Here is a 22,000-nt window from a genome sequence, read left to right on the forward strand (position 1 = left end):
TGTCTGTGTAGAATGGTCCGTGCATGGAAAAGCGGTCGTTAAGAGCAGATGGTCGCTAAACACAGAGGTCGCTTACACCAGCTTTTACTGTAGTTCTCTTTGCGCTTTGGCTGCGTACACTTGCTTCTGAGCTCACTTCGACCCTGCTGGAGTCAAGCCTGCCAGCAGGATAGCACTTTTGGCTAGTTTTGGTCGCTGTGTGCAGGTCCGATAATGTCGCGAACCCTGCCACACATTCACACAACCCGCTCGAGCAAACGTTCCATTGTGCCCGGTTTTCTTTGTGAATAAAGGACTGAAGATATTTACAAGGGAGAGCGATAATATAGGTGAGTCGAAGTGCATGCCTATAGCAGTAGTGTACCGTGAAAGTGTCTTGCGCACAGCGTCAGCAAAAAATACACGGGCGATAATTATAATACAAATGCATCGAAATAAGCTCCCAAGGAGTCGCAAAGAAGCAAAAAGAGCACAAAGCTGTGGACCTAAACCAGCTCCACATGTGTGTAGCTGAAAAGGTGACACCAAGAGTTGATAAACAAGAGTGTGCCACAATTCCGCATCTCTTCTGCACAATCTGCAGATACCCCGGCCAATGGTGGATTTTTTTGCTGACGTCACCCTTTTCAGAAAACATGACGTGTGTCGTACAGAGCACGCGTGTTTTGCTGCAGAGCAGTGTGAGAGCACGTGCTGAGCACCGACCTCGTAATGCAAAGCCCGGCCAGGTGCGCGAGGGAAACTTCCCGAAAGACTCGCAGCGCGTGCGTCACACGGTATGACTCATGATTTCCAGATAAGATGACGTCAAAAACAATCCGCCGCGGGCCACACCATCTCGAGTTGCGCACTCTTTGTGACCCGACTACACGCACAGTGCAGCGAGTGCAATAGTGAACATGAAAATGGATAGTGAAGTCCGTCAAAGACGCTCACAGTACAGTACAGGTAACTGAAATCCGACCCCTGAGCGGTCGGTTCACATTCTAGCGGTATGTCTCTATTTCCTAGTGTTACAATCCCGTGTTGGGTCTTTGCGATGTGAGCGCACCGCTCAGGCGGTCGGAGTTCAGTTGCCGGCACTGTAGTACACACAGAACATGAAAGATGGTGGGTTCACATTCTAGCGGTATGTCTCTATTTCGTAGTGTTACAATCCCGTGTTGGGTCTTTGCGATGTGAGCGCACCGCTCAGGCGGTCGGAGTTCAGTTGCCGGCACTGTAGTACACCATTTTTTTCAAACTCAACAAGAGACAGGTAGGAGGTTCTGAGTAGCTCAGTAGATCTATCAAGTCCGTGAGGAGGAGAGTTATGAGTATTTTTGTCAAAGACACCGTTCTTTTATGCAGAAAAGACAAGAGAGAGAGAGAGTTCCGTGCAAACCATGGCGTGATCATTGTTCTTGGAAAAGCAACTGAAATACAGGTTTTACAAGCGGCAGGCATGGTATGTACGTGGTCGTTGACCATGGTTGACTTTCTGTTCACTCGGTTCATTTGTGTAGATCATTGAACTGTTGACCAACAATGAAATAATGACTGGACTGGTTTCTGTCCGTGTGTCCGTGTGTCCGTGTGTGTGTGTGTGTGTGTGTACGCGTGCGCATGTGTATGTGTGTGCATGTGCATGTGTATGTGTGTGTGGGCATGTATATGTGTGTGTATGTGTGTGCATGTGCATGTGCATGTGTGTGTATGTATGTGTGTGTGTACGTGCATGTGCGCGTGCATGCGTGTGTGTATGCGTAGGTGCACGTGTGTGTATGCATGCGTGCGTGTGTGTCTGCATGCATGCGTGTGTGTGCATGCATGCGTGCGTTGTCTTCCTACACTTTGCAGTGTTCCTCTGCTCGGAAAGTGAGCTGTCTGATTTTGACAGTAACGGAGATTCCAGTGACGATGAAGACTGGACACCGCTTGCTGCTGTGAGGCAATATTTCATGAAGCGGACGCCACCACTTATAGGTCAGTGCGTGCAGTTGCCCGTGTGTGTGTACATGTGCCCTTGCATGCGTGTGTTTGTGTGTGTGTGTGTGTGTGCGTGTGTGCATGTTTGTGTGTGTGTGTGTAAAAAAAATGAAAAATAGGGATTCACTGGCCAGAAAAAGCCACTTCAATCAGCTGTGTGGTGGATGCCAGGCTAAAATCAGTGGCGGTCAATTCATCAGCCTTGCAAGCTGTTGAATGATGTAATCCCAGCACAAGTTGCTATGTCTAACATAGCTGTTCGCTATCACCGCTTACGCAATGCGGAGGTCTGAGGTGTGTACCTTTATCCTTGCATGTGCATGTGTGTGTGTGTGTGTGTGTGTGTGTGTGTGTGTGTGTGTGTGTGTGTGTGTGTGTGTGTGTGTGTGCGCGCGCGCGCGCGGGGTGGGTGCGTGCGTGCTGTCTTGACTCTTGACTCCCGGCATTCTAACGGTTCTTGAAACAACCAACAAAAAGGCACCTATAATTTGCAGGTCATTTTACTTGCAAGGGAATAGTTTGTTCACTCAAGCAAGACAAAAATTAACGGTGAAAAGGACTCGCAGAAACCTGCAGCTGCACTTCAAGATCATGCATAAAAGTTGCAGAGATGTAGTCGGTTGATGTGTTGTGTGCGCAACTTTGAACTGTTGAGTGGGAGAGCTTGTATAGCCACGCACAAATACGTCTTGGTAACTCAAATATGGAGTGGTTCCGGTTCACGGAACGACATTGCACTTGTTACTTGAAAGGATTAGGTGACTTGAAAAGGAGTGTCACCAGAAAACCTTATTTGAGACAAGTTCTAGTTAGTTGAGACAAGTAGAGACAAGTGAAGCATGCAAAAGGGAAAAGGCAGCAAAAAAGGAGCGACAGGCTCGCTGCGCATGCTCCGGGCGGAGAGCCGCAAAACGGTGCACGCGATGCGTGCAGCAAGACATCAGCATGACGTCAACATGATGTAACACATAAACAAATAAAGACATAATGAGCGTAACGCGGATTCGTGATGCATATTCACGACACTCCCCGGGCATTGGCCGGAGAACAGAATTAACCATAATTAATAACAAGGAGAAATTTCACACAAAACATGTGGAAAGATAACTGAAGAGCATAAAGAATGCGAGAGCAATGAGAGCGAGAGGGAGTTAAACACGGCCATCGGCGATCAAATCCTGCAAGTTGGACTGAAACTTGCTGGCAGCGGCTCGTGTCGGTCTTCGTACGACTGCAACGGGAGTGCTAGTCTTCTGAGCTGGGGTAGCTGAGGATTCTGAGGAACTGCTGGTCTCCTGCGGACACAGTAGACTTACTGGCCGCTTGACGGTGCGTTTGTCCGAAGTGAGGACGGTGGCGGAGCGGATGTTGCCATCGCTGCTGGTGTGGACTTCTTGGATTCGTCCAAGGCGCCAGTGGCCGCGAGGCAATTCCTCCTTGATGAGGACAACGTCAGCAGGCTTCGGAAACGTTGAGGATCGAGTCCTTGACTGCTTGAATGATGACGTGTGGGCTTCTCGCAGACTGAGGAGGTACTCGTTCCTCCAGGCGAGCCAGAACTGATCAAGGTGTCGTTGGCCCTTCTTCCAAAGGTCCAACAGGCTGTCTGCAGAGGAATTGATAGGCTGGTAATCCGGGTCGGTTGGGTCGTTGCTGACCGTGAAGAACCCCTGTGTGGCAGACAGGCTGATAAAATGACCAGGCGTCAGGACTGTGCACTGTTCTTCGTCGACATAGACTAGCGGCCGAGAATTGACTCAACTTCTGGCAGGAGAGTGGCGAGTTGGCTGGTTGTGAGGAGGCGTCTCCCAATGGTCTTGCGCATAGAACGCTTGACAATACCCACAAGCCTTTCATACATTCCACCCATCCACGGAGAGTTGGCAACGATGAAGTGCCACTGGATTTGATGGCGGCTAATGTAGGACGTAACACTGGTGTCCACCACAATGTTGCTCCAGGCAATGTCAAGAGCGGACTTGGCCAGCTTAAATTGGGGAGCGTTGTCAGACACAACTAGCTCTGGCGTGCCACGGCGGGCGACGAAACGTCTCAATGCGAGCAGAAACTCGGCAGCTGTCATGTCGTGGACTGGCTCCAAATGAACAGCTCTGGTCACCATGCACGTGATCAGGCAGACCCATGCCTTAGCGGTTTCTAACTGTGTACGGACGAGGACTGGGCCAAAGTAGTCCAGGCCGATGTGTGAGAATGGTCGCGCTTGGGTCACTCTGGTAGAAGGTAGCGGACTCATCTGAGGTGTCTTGTATGGCGCGCCTTCGTAGCGAATGCACGTCTGACAGCGGCGCACGAGGGCCTTTACAGCTGATCTGCCTTTCGGGATCCAAAACTGATATCGGACACGGGATAGTGTGTGCGCTACGCCGCCATGCATGACCTTGAGGTGGCAATCACGTATGATCAGGTTGGCAATGGCGTGTTCCTTGGAGATCAGGACGGGAAACCTCGATTTGGAGCAGAGGTCAGCATTCTCCAGTCTTCCACGGCATCTCAGTACTCCGTTGTCGAGCACTAAGTTGAGCTTAGTTGCCAGCGGATGTTGCTTCCCACTGGAGAGAGCGGTGATAACATCTGCATAGTGTGCAGACTGGCTGTGGCTGATCCAGACTTGCTCTGCTGCTTCGATTTCTCTAGGCGTGAGAGGTCCAGATGGAGTTGGTTTCTTCCGCAGCCTACAGAGGAAACGAAAGCAAAGTGCAGACACACGCACTAAAGAGTCGAACGACGAGAAGTCGTTCACAACAATGCCATATGGGAATACATCAGATTTTTTATTTGTCTGTGAACCCTGACCAAATGGCTGACCCCCCGACCCCTTTGAGGTGACTTCCGGAGGACCCTCCGCCGGCGCAACAGTGACGGTTGCTGCAGTGGTGCCTTCAATCGGCAGGCTGGGGCCGTTCCACCAGGTGTCGCATTTTAACAAGGCTGCGGCGCTCAATCCACGGGATGGCAGGTCGGCTGGATTCAGCTTTGTCGGGACGTAGTGGTGGAGAACGTCTGGAACGGCTGCGATGGCGTTGACGCGGTTCTGCTCAAAGACGGGTAGCTTCGTGGACTTGAGCCAATGGAGTACAGTCGTTGAGTCGGTGTACAGATGAGTGGCTTGGAACTGGATGTCCAGTTGCTTGCGTAGGTACACGATAAGGCGAGATCCTAGGCTTGCCGCCATCAACTCTAACCGTGGGATCGTTTGACCCTTGACGGGAGACACCTTCGTCTTGCTGAAGATAATATGGCGCTGACTCTTATCACCGACAGTGCTTTCCAAGTACGCAACGGCAGCATAGGCGATCGCTGACGCATCGCAGAAGACATGCAACTGATACGACGGACTCTTACATGTGGGTACACCGACGTAGCGCAAGATCGGATAACTGCTAGACTCGTCAAGGTCGGCGGCTATTGGGTGCCAGCGACTGAGGACGTCGGAGGGCAGTGGGTCATCCCATGACACAGCAAGCTTCCAGATATCTTGCATAAGAACCTTCGCTCTGATGGACACGGGGGCGAACAAGCCAAGCGGGTCGAAGAAGCGAGACAGTGCCTGTAGAACCTGGCGTTTCGTAGTGACAACAAGGTTAGCTGCATTAGGCGACTGTACGGACAAGACGTCCTCTCTGGGGTCCCAATGGAGACCAAGGCATTTCTCGCGAGTGCTTCTTGAGCGATCGTGTTCTGGGATCTTGTCCAAAACTTCGGAAGAGTTCGATGCCCACTCTCTAAGGTTCATGCTGATTGCGGAGAACGTCGCCTTTGCTGATTGATAGTGAGCGACAGCATCGTTGATGGTGTCCTTGCCCAGGATGATGTTGTCTACGTACGTGTTTCGGAGAATGTCGTCTGTCTCCGGTGAACAGGTCTGCGTGAGGTGGTACTTGATCGTTGCAGACAGCAAGAAAGGGCTGGAAACAACACCGAAAGGGACTCTACAGAAACGCAGAGTTTGGAGATTGCTGTAGTTGACTGGTTGGTTGGGGTCATCCAACCACAAGAAACGAGTGACATCACGATCGGCTACGTTCAAATTCATCTGTAAGAACGCTTTCTCGATGTCACTACAGACGGCAATAGGGTGCATGCGGAAACGCAGGAGAATGCCGCAGAGATCAGGGATCATGCACGGCCCAGGATACAGACAATCATTGAGACTGGGCGAAGTCTTCGATACACGAGCGGATGCGTCGTACACGACACGGATCTTAGTGGTGCTGCTGGACAGCTTGAGCACACAGTGATGTGGCAAGTAGTGGATTGGATGCGAGTTGTCTCTCTGGCTGGGAAAAGCAACGCGTTCGATGATACCAAGTGACAGTTGCTCTTCAAGTACCTTGCTGTACTTGACGAAGGTATCAGGCTCGTGACGGAGACGTTTAATGAGTGACTTCAAACGTCCAAAAGCAAGTGGAAAGTTGTTTTCCAAAGGCGGATGTTGTTGTCGCCAAGGCCACCCGACGGTGTACCGTCCGTCCTCAAACACGACCGATTGGAGGAAGTCGTCATACGCATGATCGTTGCTGGGGCGTGTCGCACTGAGAGAGTCGAAATCTTCAACAGCCCAGAAGCGCTCAAGGTCAAACGAGGGATCTTCTCGTCGATGACTTGCTACGGCTAAGGTGGTGTTGGTCTCGATTACCGAACAGGCGTGCTCAGTTGCTACTGTTCCGGCGCAAACGAAACCAAGTGACGAGTCCAAAAGCTGCAGGCCATCGGGAAAGGAGATGCGGTCTGTGCCCAGGATCTTGTAGTAGTGATCAAGACCAATGAGGATGTCGATACACAGGCGATCGTTGGATGACGTGAGCGGCTCCGCAAGAGGAAGGGTGTTGAGGCTCGGGTGTCTGTTGGTGTCCAAGGGGACGCGCCATATCGGTGAAGTGATTTGGGGAATCACATTGGCGGACAGCGGAAGGATTGAGCCATTCTTCAGTTTGAGATTGACTTCGACGCGTGGGTACTGAGACGTGTTCCTCGATGCACTACCGAAAGTAGAGAGGGCAATGTGATCTTGACCTAGAACACTGAGGTTGGCTTTCGCCTGGAGCGCCTGCGTGACGTACGACCGGCAAGAGCCACTATCGAACAGTATACGTGCAGACAGCGTGGTCGGGGTACCGGAAGATTTGGACACTACATCTACAAACCTTGCCCTTCGTCGACTTTGACCCTTTCTGGTCCTGCGAGTGATTTGGCTTTCTAGATGCACTTGCTGACTTGGATTTACTGGTAGTGGTAGCTCTCATCTTGTTGACTGACTCGGACGGCGTAGATGTTGATCTAGTACTAGTAGTAGTACCTGGAGTAAGCTGCTCAGCAAACATGATGGCGCGCTCCTCCCGTAAAGCGATATCCAGCACATCCTGAAACTTCTTCGTCTTGCTGTCAGGACTAGTCAGAATCGTCCGCTTGATCTCCTGACTGTAGACTCCTGCCATAAATTGATCTTTTAGGGATCTGTCTAAATGCGACCCAAAGTCGCAGGCTACTGCCGCACGTTTCAAACGATTTGCGTAATCTACCAGCTTTTCCGCTGGTCTCTGGTTGCAATCGCGAAATTGAAAAGAAGAAGTCATCGTGGAACGCTCCACTCTGTAATATCCATTCAGTAGGTCACAAATCTGCTCGAAGGTCTTGTCCGATATTGACTCCGGCAGACAGAGGTTCCGCAAAGTGGAGTAGACGTCTTTCGACAGTGAAGAGATTAGATGTGCAATCATCTTCTTACGTACGCGTTCTTTCTCCGATGAGTTTGCACTGGCTGAAACAACACCGATGTCATTTGCGAGAAAATAAAACTCAAGCCGTTCCCGGTACTCCGCAAAGTCCCCGCCAGAAAACTGCTCCAGGGTGGCCTTCCCTGAAGAGGCCATGGTTTACCAAATTCTCGCAAGCACTCAACTAAACAAATTATCTCAAAACAAAATTTTCATCTTCGTCGCCATTTGTTGTGTATCCACGTACACTCTACATGCAGTCTCACACGCAGCTCACCAGAGTCAACCAGCCGGCATGGATACATGTAGAGTAAGACCATGATTCAGAGCATGCGCAATGAGTATATACAAATGCATACAGAGTACATAATATATTACATCAGAGTGCATATATAACAATATCCCCCTCGCAAAAAGAGGTAACACCGAAAACAAAACATTTTCATGACAAGGAACAATAGCATAGAACAGACAATGTAATAATGTACCATCGTCTGACGTGCCAATTATCAAAGTTCAATGTTCTATGTGTGGTATGTACTATACAGAGCATTATACTGATATATACAAATGCAACAAGAGAACCACGTACATGCATTCACGATCATCTCAATCAATCCATGCAAATAATATAATAATTACATATCCTACATGTATAAAATGTCTCATCCGTTATACCGAGCTGGTCTTACGACTGACCGACCAGATCGAGTCACCTGCCGGTCAACAGGTACAGCATCAGCTGGGGCTGTAGAAGCTAACGACTGTTGACCCTGCTCATCCTGCGACTGTTGCATGGGCTGCTCTTTCTGCTGTGAAGTCGTCGGCTGTTGAGCCTTCTGAGGCGGCAACTGCTGTGGCACCTGCTGCTGCTGCGGCTGAGGCTGTTGCTGTTGTGGTGACAGTTGTTGTTGCTGCTGCTGCTGCGGCTGGAGTTGTTGCTGCTGTGGTGCAGAACGTGTCTGTTCTGCTAACTGAGAAAGTGGTATTGAACGTGGCCGGAGTTGGTTACGGTGTCGTTTCCAGACCACATCATTTACCTGGACAGAGTAATTCATAGCACTGCAGATAGAGAGAACAACACCAGGGACCCAGGTTGTACCATGGTTTTGAAAACGTAACGCAAACACAGCATCACCCGGTTTGTATTCTGGTAGCAAATGCTGGTTTTGATTGAAAGATTGTGCCTCCGCATTCCGTGTTGTTTTCAAAGCATCATAACGTAGTCGTGGTTGGCGATTAAATAGCATTTCTGCCGGTGATTTACCATTCGCCGTAGGAGTTGACCGAAATGTCATTAGAAATCGTTGTAGTCGTGTATCTAGGTCGTCACCTTCTGTTCCCATTGCTTTCATTTTAGCTTTAAAATGACCGACATATCGCTCAGCGAGACCGTTTGTCTCCGGATGGCCTGGAGCTGAACGAGTGTGTGCGATTCCATTTTTCTGGAGAAACGAGGTAAATTCAGCACTAGTGAACTGGGTCCCATTATCACTAACGATGTGAGTGGGTAGACCGAATGTGGCAAACAAACGTCTCAAAGCTTTGATAGTACCCGTTGATGTGGCATGTGTCATCGGGACAATTTCCAGATATTTCGTATACGCATCGACAATCACCAGAAACATTTTGCCCATGAATGGACCCGCAAAGTCTATGTGCAGACGACGCCATGGACCCGACGGCCATGACCAGGTAGCATAGGATTTACTAGGTTTGCGTGCCTGTTCTTGACACGTAGCGCACATTTTGGTGGTATCTTCAATTTCGTCATCCATCTTTGGCCACCAGAAATATCGACGTGCCATACGTTTCATTCGTACAGCGCCTGTGTGTTCCGAGTGCAATTCACTCAGGAGCATCGCGCGCAAAGCCATGGGGATTACCACTCGTTCATTCCAGAGTAATACATCATTTACAATAGATAGTTCCCAGCGCTTTACAAAGTACGGCTGTAACTCCACCTCTTTCACATGCTCTGGCCAACCATTCAAAGTGTAGTGACGAACACGCTCTAGAACTGGATCATCTCCAGTGGCATTCAATACAACTTGAGCATCAATGAGCTCGTCCTCAATGAAAAGTACACGTGTTTCACCTAGTTCCGGGGTAGAAGGATTTCCAGAAATTGGTTTTCTAGACATGAAATCTGCCAGAACATTTGCCTTTCCCGCAATGTGTTGGATGGTGTAGTCATACGCTGAAAGTAATAACTTCCATTTCTTTAATCTGGAAGAAACCAGGAACGGAACACCTTCCTGCATGCCGAACAATTTCACCAGAGGTTTGTGATCAGTTTCAAGGACAAATTTCTTTCCCAGGAGATATTGGCGAAATTTGGTTGCACCAAACACAAGAGCGAGTGACTCCCGTTCAATATTTGAGTAGTTTCTCTCCGCTTTATTCAACAGACGAGACGCATACGAAATGGGTTGGTAATCACCATTTTCGTTTTTCTGTAAAAGAACCGCACCAAGACCCGTTCCTGATGCGTCGCATTGCAAGACATGCTCCAGACCCGCCGAATAGTGCGCCAAAACCTCCGTGGAACATAAAGCATTCTTTATCGTAAGGAACGCTGTCTGTTCAGAATCTGACCATCTCCAAACAGTATCTTTCTTTAGCAGAGCGTAAAGTGGCGCCATAATCCGAGCAAAATTGGGTATGAATTTGCGAACATAATTCGCAGACCCAATAAACGATTGAAGCTCACTGACGGACGTAGGAGCATTGGCATTAACCATAGCATCGATTCTTCCTGGCGAAGGCGCCATACCACTCGCACTCAAAGTATGACCAAGGTACGAGACTTGCGGTAGCATGAACTCGGTTTTCGTGGCTTTCAAACGCATTCCCGCATCTTGTAGCCGCTGCAAAACCATTTCCAGATTTCTTTTGTGCTCTGCATCATTTCGACCTGTGACTAGAATATCATCTACATACACAATGCAGCCATCGATACCCGCCAGGAGAGTCTCCATAGTACGCTGAAATATGGAGACTGCTGAATGAATGCCAAACGGTAGACGTACATATTCAAACAGACCACGGTGGGTATTGATTGTAGTATACCCCCTCGACTTAGGATCAAGCTCTAGCTGGTGGTACGCCTGAGATAAATCAAGCTTCGTAAACTTCTGCCCACCATTCAACTTGGCACGAATTTCGTCTATGGTAGGTAACGGATATTTTTCTAAATCCGAATTAGCATTGATGGTGCGCGAGTAATCAGCACAGATACGTACATTTCCGTCTGGTTTTTGAACCGGAACCGTAGGTGAAGCCCATTTCGAAAATTCAACTTTGCGTATTACACCTTCCTCCTCCAGTTTAGAGAGGCCTTGCTCGTATTTCTCCCGGATTGCAAATGGTACTGAACGAGCCTTCATGTACACAGGTTTTGAATCATTTACACGCAAAGTGACCTGAGTTGAATTTAATTTGCCGACAGTTGACGTGTCAAACAAACTCTCAAATTTCTGAAGCATTTCCTCCTGCAGCTTTGCGCGTATAAGAGCATTATCAATTTCAGACTTCACCGAGAATATTTCCCTCCATTCTAGTTTGAAAAGTGAGAGAAGATCTCTGCCCAACAGAGATGGACCATTTGTATCGACAATGCGCAAGAGAACAGTGTGCTTTTGCCCATTTATTGACACTGGAAATTTCCCTTCACCTAAACAGGGGATGATGGAACCGGAAAACCCAATGAGCTGGACTGATTGAGTTACAAGAGACGACACTGGTGCACCCAATTTCTCGTAATCAGATTTGGTGATGATGGATACAGCACTACCTGTATCGATTTCCATGCAAATTGGTGAACAAACATCATTGATTTCCGCCATTACAGTATACGGAGGGTGTTTTCCACTACCCGATCGAATCTTGTAGATAGGCATATCATCAACGGACTGATTGTCGCCTGCGACTGTGGTAATGGCAGGACGTGGCTGGAAAGGTGCCGCGTTGGCACACATTGCGGAGCTTGGGTGTGCACCGAATTTCACGGGACACAGACTGGAGTGGTGGTCAGGCTTACGACAATAGAAGCAAGGCTTCTGCAGACTACATGACGAAACACTGTGGCCTGGCCGTAGGCACCGTTGGCACTTGTCGCCGAGGCGTGGTTTCCTTGTTTCAAGTGTGCTATACTTGGAACACATGTCAGAGTAGTGGCTTTCCCTGCAGAAAGCGCAGACTTTCTTTCTTGGCTGTGATTGGCGACTCGACTCGCCGACAAGAAGTACGGACGACTTATGTACGCAAGACGGCTGTTCATGTTTGCTACTGGCGGCATGACTGGACTGGCGCTCGGCTGTCTCCTGCGCTACTATATACGCACACAGTTTGACTCTCAGCTCGGCGACAGACCATGGATCGATGCCTTTCTGCAACTCAAGTTGCGCAAGTACGTGACGCGGAAGCTTGCTGGTCATCAGTGAAATGAAGATCGGTTGGTCAGTGTCTTCTTCAAGAGCGTTGAGACTGCGTAGATGTAGTTCTACCGTATCGTACAGCTTACGGAGCGAGGACGGCTTGTTGGTTGCCGGTGGAGTTTCCATCAGGGCGACATGGTGAGCATTAACCTGCACCTGCGTGTTGCCATAACGCTCGTCGAGCAGGCCAAGAGCAACAGCATAATTAGCATCTGACAGAGACAAACCAGAAATGGTGTCGAGTGCATTGTGTGTCACATGCTCCTTTAGGTAGGAAAGCTTCTGTACATCACTTAATCCAGTGTGTTTGTGTACAGATGCCATGAACATGTCGTGGAAAGACTTCCATTGCAGGATGTCACCGTTGAATTTAGGTAAACCTAACTTTGGTAAATTGACAGTGGACTTGTGAGATGCTTGAGTGGTGAGTGATTCACTATGCTGTTGTAGCAGAGATTGAGTTTGTTCCTGTGTTTGACGATGAATGGTGAGTAACTCTTTCATCTGGCTTTGCATTAGCTTGACAACTGAGTCGTCGTCCGATTTGTTAGTACTCGACTCTGGAGAGGTCTGACAATCTGCTGCTGATTTCAGTTGAGAAATTCGGAATTTGAGCTTTTTGATCACGCTCATAGCTTCAAACTGGAAGTCCAGATTATCGTCTGCTTCCTGTTTACAAGCAGCTTCGTCAGAGCTCTCCAGGGCGGAGGAATCAACACAATTTGACAAAAGTTCACAGACCTCATCAAATGCACATGTTTCACTTAGCTTTTCTGCTGTTGCAGATGAGGGAGCTCCAGACAATAATGCGTTGCCGTCATCGAGGCATTGCTGGATGCTCTTCCGCAGCCGAAGTATCTTGCCGCGATACCGCTTAGTTGACGCCGGATTAGGAGCATCGGCACTCGAAGCCTTTTTTGGTGGCATTCCCGGGTTTCGGCACCAAGTTTGTGCGCAACTTTGAACTGTTGAGTGGGAGAGCTTGTATAGCCACGCACAAATACGTCTTGGTAACTCAAATATGGAGTGGTTCCGGTTCACGGAACGACATTGCACTTGTTACTTGAAAGGATTAGGTGACTTGAAAAGGAGTGTCACCAGAAAACCTTATTTGAGACAAGTTCTAGTTAGTTGAGACAAGTAGAGACAAGTGAAGCATGCAAAAGGGAAAAGGCAGCAAAAAAGGAGCGACAGGCTCGCTGCGCATGCTCCGGGCGGAGAGCCGCAAAACGGTGCACGCGATGCGTGCAGCAAGACATCAGCATGACGTCAACATGATGTAACACATAAACAAATAAAGACATAATGAGCGTAACGCGGATTCGTGATGCATATTCACGACATGTTGAGAGATGCGAAAGAAACAAGAGCAGCAACAGAAGAAAAGGCAAGGGGTGGAAGAAAGAGGAAAGAAAGGGGATCGCTGCAATGGCTAAGTGCAGTAGTGTAGTTTGTGTCTATATGTGGTGGAATCGAGCATGCAGTCATAATGGTCACGTGAAAGAGTGTGTATACAAATGCAAGTCGTACGTCATCCATAACGAAAGAAAGCAAAGTCATACCCACGTTGAAAAAAGTCGCAAAAATAATCACGACGAACGATACATAGGTGGAATGGGAAATGAAGAAATGTTGTATGTTATTTGTGTACGTCGTGTGTACGTGGCGGCGTTGGTGCATGCACATGTTGCTGTGGTGTGGAAAGCAGTCTTCGTCTTGAGTTTTTCATGTCCAGTTGTGCATTTCCGTCGGCTTGTTGTAAATAGAGTATTTTTTCCAATTGCCTAAATATGGAGGTAGCACGGGTATGGGAGCAATAAGGAATAATTTGAGTTACGACAGTGGTCGGCGTGGAAACAAGAAGCCTATTATACTTCCTCCGCGTCATTAAAATTGTAGCTTCCCAGAGCGATTTTTCGAAATTATTTTTGTCCACTCGAAGGGCAAAGAAATCAGCTAGACATTGAGGCAGAGCATTGTCGACGGACCAAGCTTTAGTTTGTGACCCCCCGCTTCGCCGCACTTGCAGATAAGGTCAACGTCTTCACCAGAGTTTCAGGCAGACCCTTCAGCACTCAACAATACGCTGAACAAGACGCGCGTTCAAATTCAGGTCAAGAAACTTCGTTTTCAAGCGATCCATGCCTCCAGGTGCCAGGCGATGAAGGCAAGCTAACATTTTTCAAGCACACTGTAATGACCTTCCAGCGGGATAGGGTAAGCAGTTCCGCAACTTCTTTCCTTGGCAAGCGCTTCGCTGATTTTGTTGGTGTTTTCGGACCTGCTACCTTCACAGCAACATGCGCCACAAGTAGCGCATTTTAGGAATTTGAGACTACTTTGTTCTTGCCATCGTCAACTTCAGCAGTTCGTATTCAGGAGAGATACCAGGATTCTTATACCCGAGCTTGCAGTCTTGACAAATGCCCATGCGAACGATGTGGGACGGCACGAACTCCAGAAAACGAAATGTGGGCCGGAGAGGAATAGTGCGGAGCGCGATGAATTTGCTTGGTGCGGAATAGAGCTCCGACAAAGTCCGAGACCACCACAGCTTCAGTGACAAGTAGACATTGCGCAGGAAGGGTCACACCAGTGTTCAAACACAGAAAACAGCGATTCCGACAGTCTGACTAAGACGAGCCAAGTCACAACTATTGCGATGTGCGAAGCGACAATTTTTAATGACGCGGAGGAAGTAGATAAAAAAATAATAATCCAATGGATTCTAGATCCAGTGCTTTTCACTCTTAATATGGCCATATGATATTTCCTGTGTACTAGTCGAAGATTTCTGATGATTGGCACATGAAACCGACGTCAACCCGTTATGTACTGATTCATTTTTATGGGGAAAATACGGTACCTGAAAACTGACAATAAAGGAAGAACGGGTTGCGATGAACCATCTTGCGTGTTGAGCAGTGCACATAGCTCTTGTAGTCATGGCGACGGTTAATCCAGCAGTAGTAGCAATTGCCGCTTTCAGTTTTAGAAACAGAAACTGGCAAACGGTCGTGGATGTCTTGGGATGTGCTAGAGGTGGTACTCTTGCGCTTTAGGCCAGCGGTCACGATCAGCGGAGATGTGTCGTCCATTGCTGTCAACTGGCGAACAAGATTCGCTCGGAAATCAAGCTTGGTGAAAATCCAGCAGGACGCTCAATGGCACCTGGATGGGTGTGACAATGCTCAACCATGAGCAAATAGGCATTTAAGACACCACACTGGCACAAATCAAAGAAAATGCAGCGCCGTGATTTCTTTGCCCGACGTAGCAAACTGAATGATGAGTCATTGATGATACTAGTTGGTCAAAGATATCAACTCCGCCCGTGTATTGGCTGTATGCTGCAATGGCTGCTGGTCGCTTGATTGGCTGCCGGGTCCACTGACCATCCACGCGAACATAGTGTTGTCGCGGCATCAGCTCTGTCTGTTGCACTGTACACTGTGGACAAGAGGTTGATGACACGCTTGTCGAGCCATTTAATGTGCAGCATGATGTCATCATTGCGAACGTATCGTACACCTCCATGACTACCGTGCCGTTCAAGATCCTTGTGGATCTTGAGTGGGAGCGAGAAAACCAGTTCGGTTCACACGCACAGTACCAGCAAGGTGGCTGGCGATCTCACACAGTGACGTAGAAGCGAGTGGATGAGGATACGGTAGTTAGTTCACTTGCGTGGGCCTCCGTTGCCGAGTTCTTCCTAGCAGACGATATCCGAAGGCGTACACACTCCGCCAGCGATGTATACGTGGACCTTTTCCGCTGCCACCAGTGTTAGCTCCCGGCCAAACGCAGTCCCCTCACACTTCCAGAACACAGGGGTTTTGTAGTATTGAATAATTATATGGACGGAAGTATTTAGACAGGAGAGTAGACAAGAACGAAGACACAACTAGAGCACCACTAGAGCATGCGCTCTTCTATACTTGCTTTGCTCTCATTACTATGGTGAAGGAGCGGGAAATACGAATAGTGAGTATTGTACGGGCTTAGCATGAATACACCTGTTACACTAGCGCGTGGCTTGTATTGTAGTTATCCGTATAGAGGCAATACCCTTGTTTGGCAAGGGGTTCAAATAGTCGCATGACCAGATCGTGTGTGAGACCTTGAGGGCCAGCTGATGGTTGCTCTCCAGAGTGGACTTCAAAGTTGAAGATGGACTTCGAAACAGAGTCACACTGCACATAGCTTTTTATTCCCCACTTTCTCGGCTTATTTTTGATGCACACTTTCACCACAATGACGACCCTTGAAGCGGATCATCCGCTCATCCAAGGACACATGTTGTCCAGGCTGGTACAGTTGTTTGCAGGCCTTGGTGATAGCACCATGCGGGATTCTAACTTTGTACAGCCGGTCCGCAGGATCATTTTCTAGGTGGTCGACATGCAGAAAACAGAGTAGTGAACGGAACCGATCACGGGAGAAGAAAGCTCTCTCCCCCCCCCCCCCCAGATGCCATTGAATAAGCTTGACGTCGTCCAGTAAAGCTGGCAGCGGGAAACAGAGACTAGCCTTGTATACGAGATGAAGAATCCAATCAGCTTTTTCAGCTCCTCGCATGTCATCTCTTCCCATGAGCCATCTGACTTAGCATGGCACGGCGTTTCCAGGATTTTGCACCACACATACTCGTTTGTAAACTTCAAAATTATTCTCCAGAATGTCCTGAAGAGAAATACAACTGAAAGAAGTCAAGTTCGCATGTGCCGGGCTGCAACTTATCTGGCGGATGAATGCCTTGGGCACGGTCAGGGTTGAAATCCATGGCTGGTGCCTCGTGTTCATCTGCGCAGTCCCGCGTAGAGAACTTTAAAAGCAGACATTTTCGGTGGTGTTTTATTTTCGGTAACTTCAGTGCCTAAATTTGTACTGAAAATTGAAACGCACCGAAAATTTCGATATAGTACTAGTACACTTACCTGGAAAACGGGTTTACTGAAAATTTCCCTCCACCAAACCACCGATTTTGGAGAATACCAAAAATATTACACCACCGAAAATTTCTGCTTTTATAATACTCTGCATGTTGTACGTTCCCAACAGGAGCAGGAATTCCTCGTCCGCTACCACGACCGAGACCTCCGTCTCGTGCTATCCTGCCACGAGTGTGCTTTAACCCTTTGTATACGGATCGAAAGTTGTACTGTCCGTACAAAAGGGGGTTAAAATACTTCCACAATTAAAATAGAAGAAATCACATGGAAACGAGTTATGAAACAACTATCCACGACTGTAACAAGATAATAATGCAGTCAGAAAGTGTGATAACAGGGCACAAAACTGACAGGCTACTGAGACATTCAACGACCTGAGACCTAGCTCTCACACGCCTTCAGTTATTCCTCTGGTGTCGTGGTATGAGTGCGTACACGTTATTTCTATCTAGAATACAACAGTGGTGGGAGCCATGGGATTCAAACCCACGCCTCCGAGTCACAACAGAGTCAGTTCGAAGCTTGGAGGATGTCCGTGTTTCTTAGAATGAAGTTGTTCATCGCAAAAGCTAGTGAGACCGAGAACCACTATCTATCCCTGAGACAGGTGCCACATCATTTCAGGGCTTTTGCGTGGGTTTTGGGAGCATTTGCATTTCAGGGCTTTTGCGTGGGTTTTGGGAGCATTTCAGGGCTTTTGCGTGGGTTTTGGGAGAAAATTGGGGCTCGCAGCCAGTACTGCAGAAAATACGGCGCTTGTCAGAGAGGTCTTTTGTGCACGTCTGTTTCTTTCTTCCCCTCCTGCAGTTCCGCGTGCAGAAACACATACTGGCTGCTCTCCTGGCTCCGACGCCCGGGTGAAACTTGAAACACCTCCGCCTCCACCACAGGATGTGGAGATCAAGTTGGATGAAGGCACGGCGTGGACGTGGGGTAAGACGGTGACGCCTATTGCCTCTGCCGCCACCGCGGACGTGTCGTGCTCGGATACAGCTGGGGAAGACGACGCGGTGGCCCAGGCGTACTCCATCCGCATCACTGTGTCTTGCGCGGGTGATAAGCCGCCGACTCGCCGTATCGTGCTCGTGCCCGTGCCCAGCGTCGGCGAGCACCTAACGCAGGCAAACGATAGCTCGTGTGTCCTATCACGCACGACCCTCGCACCAACGGCAGAGCCGCACGAATGCGTGCCCAGCTCGGACGATGACAAGAACACAGCAGGAGCGCTGCTACCAAACATCACTCGAACACCTAGGGACCATCAGCACAAGCCACCACGGCCATTCACACCCAAACATCATTATCCGTGCCCAACTGGCGAGCCCGTCGCATGCCCCGTGCACCGGGCACCATTAACTCCAACGCCGCCGGAACATCACGACCACCAGCGCCATTGCCCGCCTGACAAGCCCATCACATCGCAGGGTTGGCGACCATCGGCGATACCAGTCTTGGGACTGCAAGACGACCATCATCATCGTGGCCATGACAACGTAGACGGTGAGCCACTAGCGTCGATACGGCAGAGTCGCCGGCACCGCTTACTACAATGCCTTAAGGTGCCCGACTGCCGCCGCCGTCAACGCTTTAAGCACAAGCAGGCAAGTCCCGCCAGCGCCAGCATTGGCACTAGCACTAGCTCCGACACCAACACTCCCAGTACTCCATACATGTGTCTGGTGGACACTCTGGGCGGCAAGTCGTCTAGTGACGGCCAGTTTCCGTTTCACCTGCAGTACGACGAGTATCGGCGCTATCCGCGGCGATCGAAGCTGCCGGGCAGGTCGTACGACGAGGATGCGTGCAACGACACCACATGCGAAGGTGAGTGGGGGTCGGATTTGTTAGCTTTATTTTACTTCACCATAGGCACAAGTGACGTTCATCAGCTGGAATACATCACAATCAGAAATGAGGGGATGCTCTCGCTCGCATGTGCGTATAGGCTAGCGGGAATGAAAGCGTTTAGTTACAACCCTCCCCAACCCACCCACCCCTGAACGTAAAGTATATTATTGACTTGAGAGCGAGAATGGATCGTGTATGCTATCAATATTTTTCAAAATGAAACTCTCCTCAACCCACCCACCCGTGAACGAAACTTTTTCGTTTCGTGCAAAAGATCGATAATTGCGGACGGCCCCGTTTATGGGTGCGCATTTGATACAGTACTGTCGGGCGCCGAAGAACGGAGCGCCGAAGAGCGGAGCGCCGAAGAACGGAGCGCCGAAGAACGGAGCGCGAGCGCCGAAGAACGGAGCGCCGAAGAACGGAGCGCCGAAGAACGGAGCGCCGAAGAACGGAGCGCCGAAGAACGGTTAGGCTAGAATTTCACCAAGCACAGCATTATAGGATACTAGGGCTGAAACAATTATACCGCATACTCGCTCGGTTTTTTCCAAAAATAATCGTACTGGGAATAAATCAGAGTACTCGTTCATAGATGGTACATGCATTCACCAAAGAAATCTTCAGTTTCAGAGCAGCAGTCAGCAGATATTGATGTGCAGACTGTGTGGTGAACATATGTTCACGAGTAGAGAGAGCCCAAATGACCAACCAACCAATATACCCGAGAAAAATGACTGCTACTCGATTCGATCAGGGTTGTATCATGTGATTTTAGGCCCCTTGGTGTGCAATTTTTAGGAGATGAAGACTACTCGAATACTCGAATATTCGATCGGAGAAAATCAGAGTACTCGAACTCGGGATCTCAGTGCCAACTTCCAGCCCTATAGGATACACAGTGACTCAACTGCGCATAGACTGTAATACATGATAATAGGTACGGTCTAGGCTAGGAGACTGACCCCCACAGTTCTTCGGCGACCTAGAGTACTGTACTGTACTTTCAATTCTTTACTCTGTTCTGGCTCTTTGTCATGGGTTGGCAGAGTGCAGTCACTTCACGAACTTGTACAGGGTCCTGCAAACACAGGCTTAATTTACTGCAGAAAGGAAAAAGACATATGGATACGAGTTAAGTAACTGTCCACCACATAGTGTACAGTGTCTACGTTTACTATCGGCTCGACATTCGAGTTTTTAAAATTTACTGCAGTCAGTTTTCACTTTGTTCTGCCTCTCCAATGTCGTTGTCAGAGTACAGTCACTTCACGAACTTGTACTGGGTCCTGCAAACACAGGTTAAATTTACTGCAGTCAATTTTCACTTTGTTCTGCCTCTGCAATGTCGTTGTCAGAGTACAGGCACTTCACGAACTTGTACTGGGTCCTGCAAACAAAGGTTAAATTTACTGCAGTCAATTTTCACTTTGTTCTGCCTCTTCTTTGTCGTTGTCAGAGTACAGGCACTTCACAAGCTTGAAGCCACTGGCCAGTGTGGTGGCTGGTATGCCACTGCAGGCGAGTGTATACGCACCACGACACGGAGTACCCGCCGAGCTGGCCATTCACCCGTCGCGTATCCACGACGCCGGCCTGGGGGTGTTTGCACGTCACCCGATTCCGGTGGGCACACTGCTCGGCGCCTACGCCGGCGAAATCATACCCATCCGTAAACTCCAGCCGGCCCGCGATCCCACCTACATGTGGGAGGTAAGAACTACGGTTGTGTTCGTTAAGAGATCTTCCCGTTCTGGTGGGAACTACTGCTTTCGGTGGATGTGTTCTTTTTGAAGCTACCCGAAACGGAATACATGCGTGGGTGTGTGGGTGTGTGTGCGTGTGGGTGTGGATGTCCCGTATGGTGCAGTGGTATGTGCAGTCAATTTCCAATCGAGAGGTTGCGGGTTCAATTCCCGAAGGTTGTAGTCACACACACACACACACGCACACACGCACGCACACACACACGCACACACAATACAATAATGCCCATCCGGAGATGATGGCAGGTCCTGAAAGGACCGACGCACACGCGCGCGCGCACACACACACACACACACACACACACACACGCACAAACCTCCTCTTGACTTTCCTTTCATTCTCCTGGGTGTCTCCTGGGTGTTTATCAACAACCAGTGCATGTACGTGATGATGTGTGACGTGTGTAAGTAAGTAAAAATACCAAAAAGTAGGGATTCACTGGCCAGAAAAATCCACTTCAAAACTGTGCGGTGTAGACTAGGCTGAATAGTGGCGGTCAATTCATCAGCCTTGCAAGCTGTTGAATGGTGCAATCCCAGGCAAGTTGCTATGGCTCCTGCTGTAGCATCGCTATCATCGCCTCCGGCAATGGGCGTCAAAGGTCAAGGTGGGTGTACGTGCATGCGTGCGTGTGTGTGTGTGTGTGTGTGTGTGTGTGTACCTGGGTGCGCGTGTGTGTGTATACGTGTGTGCCTGGATGTGCAGGTGGTGTGTCGTAGGACGGGCGAACGCTACGTAATCGACGGCATGGATCCGGCCACAGCAAACTGGATGCGCTACGTGAACTGTGCCAACTCCGAATCGGAGCAGAACCTGATTGCCTTCCAGCACAATCGGTGTATCTACTATCGCACTGCGTGTGATATAGCCACTGGAACTGAGCTGCTCATCTGGTACGGAGGACGCTATGCAAAGCAGCTCGGGATCACGAACGGTGAGACTTTGAGATTTTCTATTGGTGAGGCATTGCCAGGAGAGGACAGTAGATGGGAATGCGGAAACCTTTTTCCAGAGCCTTTTGAAAACGCCTAGCCAAATTGTGCCTTTTGAGGGCATTTCCCATCAGACATGAGCTGTCTGTAGGATAATTATGTAAGAGAATGCTTTGCTGTCCTGGAGGACTATTTACTTTGCCTTTGATCATCACTCTTTCCTTCTGACACTGTCTGAATCTTTTTTCTGTGTGTGTGTGTGTGTGTTTGTGTGTGTGTGTGTGTGTGTGTGTGTGTGTGTGTGTGTGTATGTGTGAGTGTGCGTGTGTGTATGTGTTTGTGTGTGTATGTATGTGTGT

At 49.2% G+C, this 22,000-nt stretch overlaps 1 protein-coding gene across 1 annotated transcript in view; it reads left to right on the plus strand.

Annotated features, from left to right (window-relative positions):
• The window catches only part of LOC135827530 (uncharacterized), a gene marked incomplete in the record, with an annotated part of 29,556 nt that overhangs the window by 5,397 nt on the left and 2,159 nt on the right, over window positions 1-22,000 (plus strand). The window contains 4 exon segments of the mRNA XM_065340012.1: window positions 1,840-1,965; window positions 17,902-18,918; window positions 20,402-20,655; window positions 21,415-21,643. Coding sequence (XP_065196084.1) covers window positions 1,840-1,965; window positions 17,902-18,918; window positions 20,402-20,655; window positions 21,415-21,643 — 1,626 coding nt within the window.

This window comes from Sycon ciliatum, chromosome 11, assembly GCF_964019385.1.
Source record: "Sycon ciliatum chromosome 11, ocSycCili1.1, whole genome shotgun sequence".
NCBI lineage: Eukaryota > Metazoa > Porifera > Calcarea > Leucosolenida > Sycettidae > Sycon > Sycon ciliatum.